We start from the raw sequence: 18,544 nt of genomic DNA, 5'->3' as shown, positions 1-18,544 counted from the left end.
AACATTCTCAGATTAATTATGAGAGTGTCCAACAAGAAAGGCGGCATAGGCGAGGATATACTCCTTAGGGCTCACCATGCTTTCCTCATGAGCCATGTCATTTACATAGTCGCGGCCCTCAATTGGACAAAAACAGAGAAAGATAAATTAGATACGCTCATGCGCAAAAGTGTCAAAAAGGTGCTTGGTGTTCCAATCACGGCTAGCACAGAGAAACTCATGAAGTTGGGAGTACACAACACCACTTCGGAGTTAATTGAAGCGCAAAGATCAGCACAAATTATTAGATTATCGAACTCCAAAGCAGGCAGAAGACTGTTGGATGCGGCAGGCCTCCGTCCTAGTTTTAATCAGGGAGAAACCACGCAACTTGATAATCAAACAATGAATTCCTTTATTGTAGACCGTTTTCCAAGAAACGTCCACCCACAATACAATAAAGGTTGAAGATTGGCAAGGGCTAGGGCTTTCCTAAAGAACTTATCCGGAACGGAGTCCTTTGTTGACACGGCGCGACACACGAGCTCCGACAAGTTTTCCGTAGCTATCGTCAATGACAGGGGAGATCTCCTCTCGGCAGCTTCGCTAAAGACCTCATTGGTCGACGTGGCGGAGCAGGCTGCTATAGCTCTCGCATTACTTGATACAACACGCACTACAGTTTACACGGACTCCCGAGTGGCAATTAGAGCGTTCGCATCGGGATTGATAGCCAAACAGGCAGCCAGGATTCGCAAAGGCAGAACCCCCTCAGACACTATTCATCACATAGTCTGGTTCCCAGCACACATGGGATCAGACGTATCACAGGGTCACCTGAACCCCAATGAGATAGCCCACGACAGTGCGCGAGGTTTCATATGCCGTGACGGGACGGTGTCTCGGGTGAGTTCGGGAGAGCTCTTCCACAGTGATCCTCTAGTTACTTTTGACGAAATCACATTACATTACAGAGGGGATAGGCAGAGTTTTCCCTCCCCCCATCATAAGCTCAACAGATCACAATCTAGCACGCTCCGCATGCTCCAGAAGGGGTCCTACCCCTCTAGGGGCTTTCTGAGCAAACTTCACCCCGACATCGATCCATTCTGCCCAGATTGTGGCACTGAATTTTGCTCATTAAATCACATGCTCTGGCAGTGCCCTGTGTACAGGATTTTAACCAAGAAGAAGACTGGACGAAGGCCATCACAGATCCCAGACAAGACGTCCAACTCCTGGCTGTCCAGAGGGCCCGTGAACGAGCGGAGAGGCACAGCCTCTCTGTTCCGACATGGGACTAGCCAACGGCTAGCAGGCCCCCCTGCCTAGCTTCTCAGGACCTAAATAAAGTGTTTACTACTACTACAACTGTGTACCCCGGTCAAAACTGCTGCCGCGACAGCCCTCGCGCTTCCTATGCAAAAGCACGCTTCAGCGGAGATTGGCGATCCTTTCGGCGCTATGTATATACCATGCTCGGTAAACACCGCGTGACCCCTCTCGTCTTGCAAACCATCCCTCGGGTTCCTCCTGCGCTGTATTCTATGTTATTTGTTTCTTTGCCGATCGCCTTGCAGCCTGAGTTGTGCGGCCCAGCAACATGCGCAGGCCAGGGAAGCATAGATTGATGCGTTCATATCGCCGAGTGACCACGTCGCTTCGGCAAGCCAATAGGAAGCGACGCGAGACGGGCACGCCAGAATCTTTCAGCGGCGTCTTCGGCCCGAGGTAGATGCGGCGTCGCGTCGCAACCCCGACACCGCCACTGCTCGATCCAACGAACCACGATCCGGTGAAACCCAAGAAACCGTCGACATTCTTGCCTCACAGCTGCGCAGCTGGTCTTAGTATCCCGTGGCTCGAGGTAGGTTACCCGCTTTTTTTTTCATCGAAATTACAGCGCGCGAGCGCATTTGACCGCGAGAAAGTGCTCATTTCGAAGCAGCAGCTTTCGCGGTTAGTGGCTTCTTGATTGATCACTGAAATAACGGTTCAGTCGGTTAATAATACGTTTTACAAAAATAACAGTTGTGTATAAGCCAACGTACTCGAGATTTGAGTCTGTCTTCAAACAAGTACCTACGGTACTTGTATTCTCGTAACCCGTATTCCCGTATTCTCGTAATAGCTTTTACAGTGGAATTTTTCGTCAGAGAAAATCCCAGCCAATCGTGATGCTTATTAGTAAAGGCGACCAGTCAATAACAAAGAGCACTTACCAACGAAAAGCTTTGCGAATTCAGCTCCAGATGTTGCACACGCATGTTTCTATAAGGTATTCTGTTTGGAAGCCTCTTGTGGTGGAGGGGAGGGGGTCACTTAATTACGCGAGTTTTAAGTGAACTTTCATTACCCGCCTTCCACTCCGTCGGGGCCTTAATGGACATCAATGAGTCGCAACGTGCATATATTCATCATTAAGGTTAAATCTCTTTCGCGAGATTTTCCTTAACGAGGAATATAAAGAACGTTCAACGAACGTTCAAAGACGCATCCACCCTCAGTAGTGGTCCAGGACCAATGGCATTATGGCTAATGCAATGGGAGTGGCTCTCTCCATGCGTGCAACTAAGGACAGAAGCACAATAGGTGATCAATGGTTTCGGTGCAACGGCGGACAGCGCACGCGGCACTTTCGGTCATTGCGATGAAAGCGGCGTAGATCTTCGTAAGCGCAACTGGACGACCGGCCTTTCTCTGCGAAGAAGATTCTGAAATTCAAACTTCTCCGTTTATCGGCACACAAGGCTCTGAAGGCTCTTTCGTGTTTTATTAAGATCAAAGGGACTGTTTGATCGCATTTGACCACATGACATCTTCCTTGTGCGCGCATATAGTCAGGTAACCTTATATTTCTTTCTCTCTCTCTCTCTCTCTGATATCTGTTCCCTCATCCCCCTTCGCCTCTGCAGAGTAGCCAACAGGACACTTTTCAGGTTAAACTTTCTAACTTTCTCTCCGTGTTCTTATTATCTCTATGGGGTTATGGATCGGTGTAATGCAACAATTGAGTTTGTGAGGTTATGTTGCTTTCTTATATCAACCAACACTCGCCCACTGATAATGTAGACGAAACGCCACTCGGACCTCTAACACATCGCGAAAAGGAAGGGAATTGGAATGGAATCCTTGCATAATCTCAGTCGTGAGGCTGATAACAGGGTCACGGTTCGATTTCCGGTAGGGGCTGCCGCACTTCGACGGGGGCGGAGTGCAAGAACGCTAGTATACTTAGCTCCGCCGTTTGAATCGAAAATGAATCTGAAGCCGGCAAATAGCTCGTTGCTGATTGAGCCTGGTTGCTTCTCTCGGACGTTAAACATCCCGACCAATCCTCCAATTCGCATCAGGCGACAAAGCAGGTAAAACATGGCACGCCATGAATTCACAGACCTCTTCGTCCGAGACCTTTTTGCACCTGACGAAGACCTTAGCTGGAACGGACATTCTTCGTCAAGAATATCTAACAAATCAAGGCGCATAGGCACCAAATGTGTAAAGCTGTTAAGTGCAAAACTTGGGCATGATTAGCTGGCGTTCCTGTGCAGCCTTGTCTTGTTAGCCACCAGATTACAGATGATATCGCGACAAGGTCACACCCTTACGTAAAATAAATAATAATAATAACGTCGAAATCCGTATTCACAGTGCATTTAGTGCGTTGAAGTACTCTTAAAAAACAATCACTAACTAACCGTGAAAAGAAACGTAGAATTAGCAAAACTTTCTTGTCAATGACGAATAATTATCACAAACGAAATATTTTGTAAATCTGGTTCCTTCGTCCGAATTCATAATTGTATTCGAACTCAGCAATGATTCTCAAGACCATGAGGTGGTCAGTTCTGATGGCAAATAAGATAGTGAAAGCCCTAGTCAGAGATACAGTATGCAATGCACATTTTTAATTAGAACAATTTGTCATTGGATGGTCGCCCTCGCTAATAATGGGTTCAATTAGAGGATTGGCCGATGCCTGTTTTCGCAACTCGCCATAACGTAAACTCCGAGAGCTTGATCCAGTACACCTACAGAAATATCTATGCAAGTGGACGGTAGGATAGCAGCCTCGGTAGCTTAATCGTAAAGCATCGAAAGCGTCATGCAGAAGATGTAGTTTCGGAGACCACCTGCGGCAAGTTGTCTCTTCATCCAGTTCCATGTCTCTTTTCCTTATTATTTCTATATTTACAATTAAAGAAACCGCTAATTTACCCTATGCTTTTCGTGGCTTCATTGTCTGTTTGCTTCATATGTGGTTGTAATAAACAAAAAATTAAGCCTCCTGGTTCCTACATCGTACGAAGTGCTTTGCGAATACGCGCCGAACTTCTTACGCATTAGAAATTCGTTTGCCCCTGACACCCAAAGCCATATCTGAATTCACAGAGCTGTCAGTACGCAAGAACGGTCAGTAACAAGGGCGGCAGGCCACTCTTGCTTTCCAGCGAGATGATAGCCATGCAAAGTATATAAGCAGATGGTTTAAAATCAGTTGATACGTTCTTACGAACAAAATAGTCTAAAAACTACGGCTCCACTATACTCTGCTCGTTTGAACAACTTTTATAACTGTGCATCTTCTTTCCCCTGCGAAGGTTGGCCCTCGCGGAAGAAGGTACTCACTACGGCCGCGGGAGAGCCATCTTGAAGGGGCCAAAATGATGTTCCGGGCTTCGAAAACCCGGACAAGTTCTCTGGTGGGACCCGAGTCCATGCTCAACGGACGGCCCAAGATAATACGCCTGTCCAAGTCCGCCTTTCGCAAGCACCGCTTTGGCGGACGAGACGCTGCGGCCGCCTTCGCTGCTGCCAGCACCGGCCACGGCCTCCCGTGGCTTGCCAGGTTCCGAAATCGCTGGCTGCCCAACATCAACAAGAACGTGCTCCTTCCGCCGCTCATCTCGCTGCGTAGCGTCGGCCTTCGCATCATAGACAGCAACGATCACGTGATCCTGTCAGCCTGCACCACTGTGTGGGCCATCGTGTCTGTCGCCTTCCAGAGCGTCAACGTCTGCATGACCATCATGGGGGTCGTATCCAACAACTTTCATGGCTACCTGCTTGATCAGGTCTCACTTAATTGCTTACTTTTTCTTAGCTAATTCATTGCTCTTTGTTGCTGCTCGTTTTTCATGCAAGATTCTCTTCTTTGTGTGTATGCGTCTGTGCTAAAGTTGTACATAAGGAGAGGGGCCAGTCAAATCATCCTCAGTTAAATGTGCATCTTTCCAAATAAAGAGGAGAAATGGGGTTACGCGTTTCTCAGAGGCTCAAGCAAGTGAAGGAGGGCCATAACATGGTGTTGCAGGTACAAAAGAAGGTAAGCGATGTGCTCACTGTGCATGATCCAAACAAGCTTACAGCTCCCAGCGCTCTTCTCTATAGCGCAAGAACGGTGTCTTTAGAAATGCGTTTGAGCTGTCTCTCTTATTGGCCTCATGGTTCGAGACAACCTGCTATGAGCATGCGTTGCAAGTTGCGACTAATGCTTCTCGCTCAGCTATTTGCTTTCACAGCTTGCTTTAATCAACAGATGTGCTTTAATCAATAGATTACATTTACCAAGGTACGCCGCGAAGCGCATCTTATCGCTTCGTGCAACCTATAAAAAGCGTTAGCAGGTTTCTTCCTCGCACGTACAGAAAGGTTCACCTGTTCAACTGTCAGCAGCGCCTGTCATTCAGGAGCTGCTCAATCAAATCAAAAGGAGATTGTCTCGGCCCAGCGACTTTCTGTAGACACCACAAATGCAGCGTACAACTTGTAAACCCGATTACGTTGCACCAAGAGAGAGAAATGATATGCTGGACAGATAAGGGCCGCACTTTGTCTCCTGACAGGTCTCGCTGGTATTGGCTACTCTGTGCTCAATCATCTGCTCGGTGTTGCTGGCGTTCAGCCCGGGGCGGTTGAATGCGCTCATCGAAAAGGTGGAGGACACGTTGTTCGAGCTGCACTGCCCGCGTGACCTGCGCCAGTACTGGATGCCCATCAGCCTGCTCACCGTGGTCGGTTGGCTGTACATGGCGCTCAGGTTCGTCGCAGTCACCTGGGTGCTCGACAACCAGCCGCCAAGGGACGTCTTCAAGGTGACCTATAGGCTCGTACTTTGCGGCAAGCGCAGTTTGTGGGCGAAATCACGACTGCTTTTCTGGAACGCGAGTACTAAGCTTGGAAAGTGTATCTGTGACCAAATGTGAGTATTGGACCATCCATGGGCTCAGAACCTGGATTACCCCTTCTAGGCCGAGACATTGAAACTATTCTACTCAAATGCTATGCCTTTCCGCCCTTCATCAGAGGTATACGAGTGGTGATGGCATACGTTATCACAAGGATCAGCTGGTCGAGGGTGGTAAGTGATAAGGAAGGAATGGAATCGAGCGAAAAGAATCACTATAAATTACTTGTACATCGGCCCAAGATACATCGGCGCATCTAAGGCATCCCAGTTGTCTCGCGAAGAAATTGTGTCAGAGGAAGCTCGATACTTTCTTGTCTCCACCTGCTCCGCCTCTCTGTGCGCGTCTTGCTCGCCCGTCTAACGCTGCGCTTCTGAACTGTGACTAACTTTCCCGAAATTTCCTGACAGGAGGCGTCCGGGCGGGTCAATCACCGGTATGTCGTTGTTGTTTCCTCAGAACGTGGCTCATACACATGAGGGAGATTGGCCACACTGGAGTGATTGAAAACTACGTCCAATAAAAGAAAAAAAAGTGAGGGGCGGGGTAAAACGCAAACAGTCAAAACGAAGCATTCACCAGCTAAAGAAGAACAAAATTTTGGGAGAGCTCAGCATCCTAGCAGCGTAATCTTCTGGACGCTTCAATGAAGTTTTGCAGAGCAGCAGTAATAATAGTCTCGTGGTTTGCGCCTAATTGACAGGCACCAAACCACAATACGTTTGGTGTTGTTAGCGCTGAACCCATCTTACCAGTTGGAAATATTAGAAACCGTCTGCGGAGGGAAGGGAAGCGCTGGCAAGACATAAAGAAGTGCTCAGTAGTTTCTGGTTCGTTGAAAAAATAGCGGGGATCAGTTATAGAGAAACCAGATACTAGAAGGTAAAAATTTAGGCGGGGCGCTCTACAACGGAAGCTTGTTATCGTCACCCAGCCGTGCGTGAAAGGTACTTGCTCGCGTTCCGCGGAAACTTTAGATGTCGAAAATCGTCAGCGGCAAGTAGAGATGTTTCGTTACAATTTAGAAATATAAGGTGTTTAAATCTACCTCTTGATATAAAAAAAATCGGGAAGAATATTTAGAACCGTACCAATTAGCAACGATGATGCGAGCGAGTCAGCGGATTTATTTAAAAAGATTATTATTCATTCCACTATGTATGGGACACAGACAAAGCGGACTTTAGACAAACTGTCCAGGAAAAATGTGGGAAATAAAACTCAGCATGCGTCACTGCTTCTAAGACAAAAATATACAGACCGAAAGAGCATCTGTAACAATTATTACTCCAGATTTCTGTGGACCCAATTTTCTAATGCCTTGCAAGGCTAGTTGTTGTTGCCTATCTCGTCTGTGGCTCCTACGCACTATGGGGGGGGGGCAAGAAATTGACGCATTATTCCAATTTATATGAAGCATAAGTTTCCGAATATCTATAGAATTAGCGCTGTATAACGTATAATTATCTGTTAAAATAAAATCAGTAAAGCCAGATTGAATGAATAATAATTAATTTAAAAGTACACAAAAAAGATAGCATTTAGCAGGGCATTCAGTCGGATTCTGTAAGAACACTTTAGACAGCGGAGCAAGCCTCCCTGCGGCTGAATCCCAAAGTGGAGGCCCCAAACGATAGAATAGCAGGTTCTGCTAAGTCTAGGCCAAGTCTTTGAAAAGGTATTTCCAACAATGTTCTTCTTGCCACCGTAAAGCGGCGACAAGATAGAAGAAAGTGATGTATTGTCTCTTCTTCATTACAAAACGAGCAGAGAGGGTAGGGAACCAAACCCGACCTGTGTAAGTGAGAAATCAAGGAGGGAATGCGGCAACGTAATTTGGTGAGAGAGACATCAAGCATCGTTGTGCTACAGGATTTGCTACGCCAGGGAAATGCCAGGTGCTTATAACCTGGAGAAGCAGTCAGAACTGGGTTTGTTAAGGCTTTCCTAATTGGACGGCTTTCGAAACCTCGCCACCATGATGCGTGCTGTCACATGGTAGAATAGGAAGAACTGGGCCTGAAAGTGATGTCTTTGCTAGTGAATCAGCAGTTTCATGAAAAACGAAACATTTATGACCAGGTAGCCAATTGAAATGAACTCATTGCAGATGGGCAGGAACTAGCAAATGAAAAAATTTTAGCAATTTTAGCATGGGCGAATCACTAGTAGCGGTAAGGGAAGAGCACACAGATAGTGAGTCAGTAATAATTGCAGCTGTTGTAGTCGTTTGGTCTTATTTGCGTAAAGCTAGAATTGCTGCTAAAAACTCAGCCAGAAAAATAGGCACAGAATCATATAACCTTAAAGGAAAAGGCCAGTCGAGTTCAGGACAAATTATTCCAATGCCGGTCTTTTCCTCGCACTGTGATGCATCTGTCGCAATGATAATGTTTGTTGCTAGTGTGCTTAGATGGTCGTGTAACATGCCATTTAAGATGCCGTAAGGGAGGAGTTTAGCGTGGTTTGGAAAAATGTCATCGAACCTGACTTCCGGGGAAACTGAATGCGTATTGTTAGCAAGCACATCGCGAATTTGCACATTTAGTGGTTCAAGTAATGTTTGCACATATATAATCTGTAGTGTATGAAACCTGGGTCAATGCACGGGAAAACATAATTATGGATCGGAGATGAAAATTATTTGAGAACCGCTTAGTGGTGATTAATATAGTCTAATATAGTATAATATAAGAAATTCTCAACAGTCAAAAGGTGAAATCGGCATAAAATAGATGGGATTCTCGCTTCCAGGTATAGTACGGCATTTGCAACGTATTTTGGAAGGCCAAAGAACAGCCGTAGTGCTTCTCGTTCTAATAAAACTAGTGGCCGAAGCTCGTATGGTAGAACACCTGAGAATAAAACACAGCCAGAGTCTAATACCGTACGGACGTACATTTTGTATACCATCAAAAGTGATTTTCTTCGCATGCCTGATCTTCGATTGCTTAACTTGCGCAAAATGCCCATTGCACGAGCTCCTTTTGTCACAATATATTCAAGATGCAGCCACCAGTTAAGAGATTCGTTATAAATAACTCCAAGGTACTTGAGTGACTCTACTTGTGGGATGTCTTCTAGATTATAGTTAGGCGATAGGTGAACTGTGTCTTGAACGGGAAAAACAAGAACAGAACACTTATTAGCATTCAGGTTTAAGTGTAAGCCAGCGTTCCAGTTCCGTTAGAAACGACTGCAAATTTTGATAAAGGGAGCAAATGTCATTAGCCATAGCAAAAAAAATCAATGTCGTCAGCATAAACATAGGTACTGACACCTGGTCGAACAGGGATTCTGCTCAGTAATATATTAAATAATACTGGTGAGAGTACCGATCCCTGAGGCACAACTATTGTTTGCTTGTGTTTACTAGAAGAAAAGCCGCCTTGAAAACAATAGAATTCCCTGTCTTTTAAAAATTCATTCATCCAAGCTACAATATAACCTGGAAAGCCATGGTCCTGTAACTTTAAAATTGTATGTTCATTGCTGTCATAGGCTTTACATATATCTAAGGTAACTAAAGCCACATACTGTTTTTTTTTTCTGCCGGGCGATGTTAATCCGACTTTCAAGGTCTACATGTGCGTGCCATATTGAAACGCCAGATCTAGATCCAATTTGACAGGGACTCAACAATTCATTTTCGTCAATAAACTCAATTATATGACCATGACGCACTCTTTAAATAAGTTCCACTATGTTTGATGTCAACGCAATTGATCTTGTGTTGTCGATAGTATACCCTGTACCTTGCTTTTTAAGTAACGGAGTTATTTTGGCGATCTTCCATTCATGTGGAATCCATGCATTACTAATAGAGCAGTATGGCAACTTCAGAAGCTCACTCGGGGCTTCTTGGAAGCAAATCTTTAACATTGCATTTGTTATTCCGTCCGGGCCAGGCGCGGTAGTTGGCAATCGTAACATGACCTGTGCTACTTCCGAATAAGATATATATCTGTAGTCCGAGAATGCAGAAGTATAAAGAGAAGTTTGAAGGCGCGTTGTGAATCGGCTCTCCAATCATCTAGCCAATAGGTCTAAGGACTCTTGCATTTCCTGTAAGGTAAAGACGATTGAGTCGACATTAACGCTCATTGGGAGTCTGTTTCTAGAACCAAGGTGATTAAATAAAACACGTTTGTTTTTGGATTTAGAGAATCAAAATGTTTTTATCGTACTCATCTTTTGCGTGTTTAACAGTACGTTTGAATGTTGCAGAAATAAATTGATAATCTTTCCAATTTTGTGGACTCTGATTATGTAGAAGTTTTTTCCAAGCAGTTTTCCTTCTTCGATAAACTCGTGTGCACTCACTGCTCCACCGGAGACCAGATTAGGTAGGTTTAGCTGTCTGAATTACGAATTCGTACTTTTGTCATGACATCTGTAACGCTGAGCAAATATTCAAGCCAATGTCTTCGTCATTCCTATTAGTTATTGACGCAATGGTGGAGCACAAACAGTCTTTAAACTTTGTGCAATTTACAAATATTCTGCCTTGTCGTTGAACTAATTTTAATGGGCATGCATCTTAAAGGCACACAGGTAGACGATCCCTGTTTGTGCAGAAATCAATTGTAGTGCAAGATGTCATGGCAATACTTGCGCTAGAAAAAGTCAAATCTAGCATTGAGCGAGAGCGCCCATGAACAAATGTAGGTCGTCTCATATTAAGGCAGCAGAGATTTTTATCTATGGTCTAGTCCCATAGACGCGTCCCACATGCATCTGTTCTGTATCCCCATGACACGTGATGCGAGTTGAAGTAACCAGTAAGGATGACTTCATTTTTGCAACTAGCAAGTGCACTATCCAATTGGTACGTATTGTGGACGCCCGTAGAGAAATAAGCATTTATAATCGAAAATGAACTGTAGCCTGGGATGCTGAGGTTCACTGCCAAAATTTCACATTCCGGAGACATTAACTTGAAAGCTATTTTCGCCTTATGACAGAATTTAGACGACGACATATTGATTAAACCACCTCCTAGCTAAAGGCGATCTAACCGGAAAGATCGAAAATCTTTAACATGAAAGATTTTGTCAGGTGTAAGCCAGGTTTCTTGTAAGATTATGACGTCAGGATTAAGATGTGTTGTTAAGCAATGTAAACCTGCTGAAGCAGAAATCAAGGAACGACAGTTCCACTGTAGTACTTTAAAAAAGCTATAGTGATGATCTAATTTATCTAATTAGTTCAGCGACTACCATCGCAGCGGCGACTACCATCTTGGATGCCAGAATGAGAACTCGCACTCCTCTTTTTGTTTTAAGGACGATATTCTTTCTTGGGCTACCTAAACGCGAAATAACTTAGTCTGACCGTCTGTCTGTCACTCGATTCAACCACCCGGCCAAAACCAAGCTAGTAGCATTGGTGGCACGGGGTCGCGCACGTCAACATTATACAGCGCAAAGGAAACCTCAGGCCTATTTGAGGCAAAATATATGTATATAACCATGATCCGCAGCGTTCATTTTATTAAGAATACACATTGGACTGGTTTTTACGTTAGTAAATTAAAATCAACGCGTTAGAAATGGTATCGAAGAGACGCTACACGTTAAAAACAAGCCGACTGAAGCCGCGGCTTTGTAGCCGGCTTTAAGTCAATAGTAATAAAAGGTCCCAGCAGGTGGCGCGAGAGCAGGGCGAAGCAGGGCGAAGGATTGAAGCAAGGATGCCCTCTGTCACCATTGTTGTTCACGCTTTACGTCAAGGGCATAGAAAGACGACTGGAAAACAGCGAATTAGGTTTTGATTTATCCTACATGCGTAATGGACAAATGGTGCAACAGAAGATCCCTGGACTGATGTACGCAGACGACATTGTGCTACTAGCGGACAATAAAAAAGATTTACAGATACTTGCGAATATCTGTGGGAACGCAGCGACAAATCTAGGCCTTAAGTTTAGCACAGAGAAATCAGGGATTATGATCTTTAATGAGCACACGAGTAACTTCGTGGTGTCAATTCAACAGCAAGTAATACCCATAGTGAAGCAATATAAGTACCTCGGCGTACACATAAACGAAGGAAAGAATTACTCAATCAACCACCAAGATAATCTGAAAATAAAGGGGAAGCGGAATGCAGCATTAATGAAACACAGAGCACTGTGGGGCCACAATAAGTATGAGGTGGTGCGTGGAATCTGGAAAGGAGTAATGGTGCCAGCGCTAACATTCGCAAATGCCATTATATGCTTAAAATCGGATATATTGGCGGGTTTGGAAGTTAACCAAAGATCAGTAGGCCGGTTGGCTTTGGGAGCACACGGTAATACGACAAATGAGGCAGTGCATGGAGACATGGGTTGGGCCTCTTTTGAAGTCAGAGAAGCACAAAGCAAAATTAGTTTTGAAGAAAGGCTCAGGAACATGGATGAAAATAAATGGGCAGCTAAAGTGCACAAGTATCTCTACATGAAAAGCGTGGACACAGAATGGAGGAAGAGGTCAAGGAAGTTGGCAACCAAGTACAGGATAATCGAAACTGTAAATAGACAACCAGGGGTCATCAGAAAGAAAGTGAGAGAAATAGAGACCGTGAATTGGATGCAAAGAATGGAAACGAAAAGGACAATGGAGATTTACAAGAATGAGAAGAAAGAAATTAGAAGGGAAAATCTGTACGATAACACAAAGGGCAGTGCCTTGCTATTTGAGGCTCGAGCCGGTTGCCTAAGGACGAAAACATATCGAAACAAATATTCGGAATTAGATGAGACATGTGTATGCTGCAGTAAAGATCCAGAGACCACTCAGCACATCCTAATGGAATGTGACGGGATCCACCCAGCGAGAACCGTAGGTAACGTGCAACTCCCAGAAGCGCTTGGGTTTAAAGTGGAAGGAAACATAAACAGATCAGCCGTAGAGATCAGCAAGAGACGATTAGAGTACTGGTGGAAAAAAAGTAGGGAAAAGATGGATGCGACCTGATCTCTTAAAATCATAGGCAGCGGTACAAGGTAAATTTTTGAAAAAGAAAAATAATGATAGGTATACAAAAATGCAAGATAAAGAACATGTATAGTATACCTGATTAAATCAAGCAGGCTAGGTGACTATTTGTCGCCGCCCCGTTTCAAAGGGGATGCCAATAAATCATCATCATCATCATCATCGCGGGAAATTTGAATTGAATTCAGCAAAAACTCCATTGAGTTCATCATGGGAGGAGTGAGAGGGGAGGGCAAGAGCGTTTGTGGCAAAGAACGGCAATTGTGTTCTCAACATCTTGCTCGAGAAAGTTCTCTTTTTTTTTTTCAGGCGAGGGTCAGTTTGTTGTTTGTTTGAAGAGAACGCGATCCTGTTGCTTGTACTACGTTTGCAGTAAAGCGCTGCAGCGAACTTCAGGAAGTTTGCGTTGAGGTTGTTACTGCCATCGTGATAACGTTCAGCGTATGCGTTCTGCAACGTGCAGTTTCATGTGACAGCCGGCGTGGTAATGCAGTTTATGATGCAAATGTCGCCGCGGTACTCAAGCTTTCCTTGATTAAAGCTGTTATATCGGATACATGCGGCGCACAACGTGGAACTACCGAGTATGGTACATCATCGAAAATCGGTACATCGGAGTTTCAGGTACTCCCGGGTAACGTAGGTAATCCGTTCTATGTAAGCACAACATGTATGCGCTAGCGTGCAAAATAATAACTATGGGGTGGCATAGCGGTACGCCTTCCGCACGACCTGGACACGCTACACGTGTAACAAGTGCAAATTAGTAGGCGCTCATTTGAAAATGCGTAATTATCAAAGCAATTGTATCTCTTATCAGTGTCTGAAGGAAATTGGCAGTTCAGAGGCGAACACAGTTTTGGCCACTTAAAGTGTTGGATAAGTAAATTATAGAATAACATGAAAAATTATTTAGATTCATAATGCAGTAGCTTAGTTAACATTAATTTACGCAGAAACATTTGTTTTATTTCATTAGTTTACACAGCATCCATAAGCAACGTGTTCGTAGACAGAGGGGATTAATCAGTCATGCTCAGGCCACGCAGCACAAGCCATGGTACATGGTGTGCAAATGTGTTTTTATTGTAGTAAGCAAGCAGATCTTTCGGTTTCTTATTTATCGTTTTGTTCTCTACGAGAGAAACAATGCGCCAACTATTGCAATAACTACAGCTAAGCGAAGCAGTAGTCACGTTGCACAAATGTTGAATGTAAAATAGATAACAAGAACGCAAAAGTAGCGGGAAAGGTTCGCCGCAGATTCGTTGTACATGCTCGCGATAAAGTGGAAAGCTTGATTTTAGGTTCGCTTGCTCTCTGGACTGAAAATAGCGTGCAAAGTTTGCGCCTTCGCCGAACGAAAATGTGTTAAGGCAACAACAATGAGAAAGTGCGCACCGGCTGCGCATTTATCCCTATGTACAGCGGCAACACCTGATCGAGCAAGTCGGTGCGCTGCTGCGGGCCATGTTAAACGTGCCAAACTGAGCAGGTTGTAAGATTTAGGCAATCCTGGCGAGGCCAGCGTGACGTATCCAACTTCGCCGGCCGCTGTCTCGCACACTCGAAACACCGGACTATCTATCCACGCCTTAACAGTGAATCAAAGCAGCAGAAACGTGCTTGTACTTTTCCGACCATCCAACAGTGCACGAGTACTTCGGTTCCACGACCAATGTGTTCAAGAATACATCGGTGATTTTCATCAGAATCTCGTGCGGGTCCGCTGTCACGACAGATGTTTGCACACACCGTCCGACCACTTCAGCCTCATTACCCACTGTGCCTCTCTCAGATCGGCTAAAATGATTTGGTCGGCGTAAGCTACTCGCTTTCCTTCCACAAAACAGCACAAACCGGCATCACGCTGCACGAAGATCATCAAACTACAGCGCACTGTATATCAACCACAGCGGTTGCGGCGACGCGGGGACCTCCGTATATCCGCCATGTTGCACAGTGTATCCAGACGCTGCCAGTGTTCGCAGCGCCCCCTGCAGTTCATTTGAGTTGCGAATGTTGCATAGCTTTTGTCATTGCTTTTTCTACTGCTGACTTAATGAGTTTAGACAAGTTATCTTCATTTAATGTAGATTGCCTCGCAGTGACGCCAGCATACCAAACGCTCTTTCCTTGACAACTGCAATAGCTTCTCGCCGCGAACATCGTCGCCTGTCAATTACATCTGGTACCTGTATTTCATTAGCTTTTGCCGAGCAGTTTGCATAGTCGGCTGTATGGTTTCCTCCACACAGACGGCACGTTTAGGCTTCAGCTGTGCACTGATTAGGGGGATGATCCTCACAACAGACGCGACAGCGTGCATTTGATTTGCAGCCTCCTGCACTATGGCCAAAACGCCAACAGTTCTGACACTAAAGTGGACGGGAAGCGAGAGGTAGCACTCTAAAAATAAGTGGCCACACTCTTAGTTCAGATGGACAGGACATACCAGGAAATGTAGCAATAACCGATTCAGTGGCAACTTTTTCCCCGTTTACGAGCTGGTTACATCAGTATCCAGCTATGACGCCAGCATCAGACAGTTTGTCCAAAGTCTCAGTTGGGCTCAATCGAGAGTCTACACCCCCGATAATACCTTTAGTGCATGCTAGATGCGGCGGAATAAACGCACTCACCAGGACAGATGCAAAAGTCTTGCACTTTAAGAGGCACTTTAAGAGGTCCGCAACACAGGTCGGATCTGATGGCCTACAGCATATTCCACCTCTTCCAAATTGTCGGACATCGCTTATCATCTAGGAGTGACATGTCATGGCTTGGAGTTCAGCCTGGACAGCCTGTGGGTTGTTCAGCCGGATGAATCCACCGCTTGAGGGCATCAGCGCGACAGGGGTGCTGCTAACACCGCTGCGGAAGAAATATTCCATCAGAAGAAAGGGAGGCTGGCTAAGGGCTATGCCCTTGCCCAGGCGAATTTTTAGACATCAGCGCTGCTTCAATCACTACATAAGTCCTACAAAAATAAGATTAGTAAGACAACGGAGGTCAAATCTATCCAAAACTCAGCCGAACCACCGCACAGCTATCGGATCAGCCCAGTGCGCTGCACATCCATCTTCTTGCTCCTCCCCCTCTTGCCATTCTTCACCACGAATCAACACAACAGTGTTAAAACTAAGCCTCGCCGTTAAATATTAGTGTTACCTGAACATTTTTCACTTCAGCAGGTCGGCATACCGATGTAATCTATTCAGCATTCAGTCCTCTGAAACAACTGAGTATACTATGGTACATTTTTGTGAACAGAAACAGTTTCCGATGCACCAGCAAAAAAAATGTTTCAATCACCGCAAGCTCTTACCACGGGAAAGTGCTCTTTTAGGTCCTTAGTGCGTACATTTCTTTTTTCTAAAAAAAGAAAGGTCACCATGCATTCGATTCAACATCTGTTCCGCAGGGCGTGTTCTTCACGGAGGCAAGCCGCAAGTATTCGGAGAACACCCTGCTGTTCCTGGTGGCACTCATCTGGTACCTGAACACCCTGTTCGTCTACGGAACTCTCGTGTTCGTCCCCATCCTGTTCATCTCCTTCTGCATGATACTGGCGCGCGCCTTCCGCGTACACAACGCCGTTATACGTGACGTGCACCGGTCAGGCCGCTCGGTCGAGGCCGACACCCTCGCGCAGATCCGCATCTTCTACGAGCGCATCTGTACTCTGGTCACCGACCTGAACGAGATCTTCGGGCCGGTCATCTTCTCCTGGTACATCATGATCGTCCTCAGCGTTTGCATCGACATGACTCAACTCTTCAGCGACACAAACCTGCTGAAGAACACCAAGGAAGACGAAGGCTTTCTCTTCAGTCTTCGTGGCATTTACTCCCTCCTCTCCTTCCTGGGGACATGTCTTGCCGCGTCGCGGGTATCCGAAGAGGCGCTCGCGCCTCTGCCGCACCTGCACGAGCTCACGCTGCGCAGCTGGCGTCTCGACATGAACACCAAGATGGAGGCGCACTTCTTCCTCAGTCGCCTCTCGTCGTCGCCAGTCTCGATGACCGGCTGGAACTTCTTCACTATCAATCGCGGCTTTATACTGAGTGTATGCGCCGCGCTCACCACGTACGTGGTCATTATCATCCAAATGAATCCTAAGGCCATGAAGACCATCAACAAGTTGGTCACCACGGCGCTCAACAACACTGGCAACGGGACCGCATCTAGTGAATAGAATATCTCGGGTGTATTTACTCTTACTTTACTGTATCAATGTGAACGCCAGCGTTATTTGTCGGAGGCAGAAGCGATACTGGTGGCAGTCTTCAGAACTGTTCTTAAAACGATATGGTACAGAAGGTATATTACAATATTCTTGCATTATAACCACTCACTGCTTATCTTCTGGTTCGAAGACAAAACAACCTCGCATTTGTTCCCTTACCGTCAATAGCAGTCCACATAAATAAGAATACTATTATGGTTTCGGTTAAACGCCACTTTACGTAGATGTCACCAGTGGCGGTGAGTGATGCGGCAATGTTTCGGCATGAGGTTAATATGGCAAAAGTAGCATATTATCGTTAAGCCAAATGTCCATGATGGATAACGTACGCAGTATAGCGTAAGGCACTACCGTTTCTGAAAAACTCAGGGTTAAAGAAGTACTTACATGGGTTCTGCTTTTGGACTGCCCTTTTAGTTAGCTCTTCCTGGAAAAGGATGCTATTACAATGCAACATCTAGAAGACTTAGCCTGCGGTTCTGGCGTGTTAGGTGAACCACATTTTATCGTGCACACATGATGTCAAAATGCGCTGCTTGTGACGCGAACTATTGCGCCAAGCTATCATATGCCTGAGGCGCTGTCTCATCCGTGCAACCTTTTTTGAAGAAAAACAATGCATACACCGAGGATGTCACCGGTATCAATTAAAATACCTGGAATTGTTCCATGGAATCCTGCTTGTTCGGGCTACATGTCATCATTTTGGCTGTCAAAACCAATCTAGGTGCGAAGACAAATTTTTGTTTTCAGACGAACTCTTTGCATTCAGTTGAAACAAGCCATAACCCTATTTGAATATACATACCCATACTTTCATGTAATCATCGCACTTAAATAAAGAAATGTTTGAGAATGAAAGTTTGCCCGATACTGATTTGTAATTGAAACTCGCATTCTTCGCGCGCATAAGTATTCAGTGTTTCAGCTGGGGTGTCGAAAATGCCCAAAGATACAGCAGGCGAGATATGTATAAGTCATTCCTTCAGGATAAGTTCAGCCGCGTTACCGGACAATTAAATAACAGCAAAATTTGTAACTGAAAAATACTTAACAAGGTAATTGACTCCATAATTACGCAGGATTGACATATTGCATCTTAATGAAAAATTTGAAGCGCTTTCTGAGTGCCCTTTATTACCGTCTAT

The 18,544-nt window shown here is 45.2% G+C and overlaps 1 protein-coding gene across 1 annotated transcript; it reads left to right on the top strand.

Annotated features, from left to right (window-relative positions):
• The first annotated feature begins 1,627 nt into the window (after positions 1-1,627).
• Positions 1,628-18,257, top strand: LOC119442287 (uncharacterized). The gene is made up of 4 exons (XM_037707106.2): positions 1,628-1,846; positions 4,581-5,054; positions 5,826-6,074; positions 16,572-18,257. Exons 1-4 carry the CDS (start codon positions 1,715-1,717, stop codon positions 17,343-17,345), a joined length of 1,629 nt encoding a protein of 542 aa, XP_037563034.1. The 5' UTR covers positions 1,628-1,714; the 3' UTR covers positions 17,346-18,257.
• Positions 18,258-18,544: the final 287 nt, after the last annotated feature.

The sequence above is a fragment of the Dermacentor silvarum genome, chromosome 2, assembly GCF_013339745.2.
Source record: "Dermacentor silvarum isolate Dsil-2018 chromosome 2, BIME_Dsil_1.4, whole genome shotgun sequence".
NCBI classification, from domain to species: domain Eukaryota; kingdom Metazoa; phylum Arthropoda; class Arachnida; order Ixodida; family Ixodidae; genus Dermacentor; species Dermacentor silvarum.
The sequence above is the reverse complement of the archived record's forward strand: the minus strand, read 5'-3'. Positions and strand labels throughout refer to the sequence as shown.

Coding starts and splice junctions, on each gene's coding strand:
- LOC119442287 (XM_037707106.2), top strand. CDS start 1,715: ATGCGGCGTCGCGTCGCAACCCCGACACCGCCACTGCTCGATCCAACG. Junction 1,847..4,580: donor TTAGTATCCCGTGGCTCGAG/GTAGGTTACCCG, acceptor TCCCCTGCGAAG/GTTGGCCCTCGCGGAAGAAG. Junction 5,055..5,825: donor ATGGCTACCTGCTTGATCAG/GTCTCACTTAAT, acceptor GTCTCCTGACAG/GTCTCGCTGGTATTGGCTAC.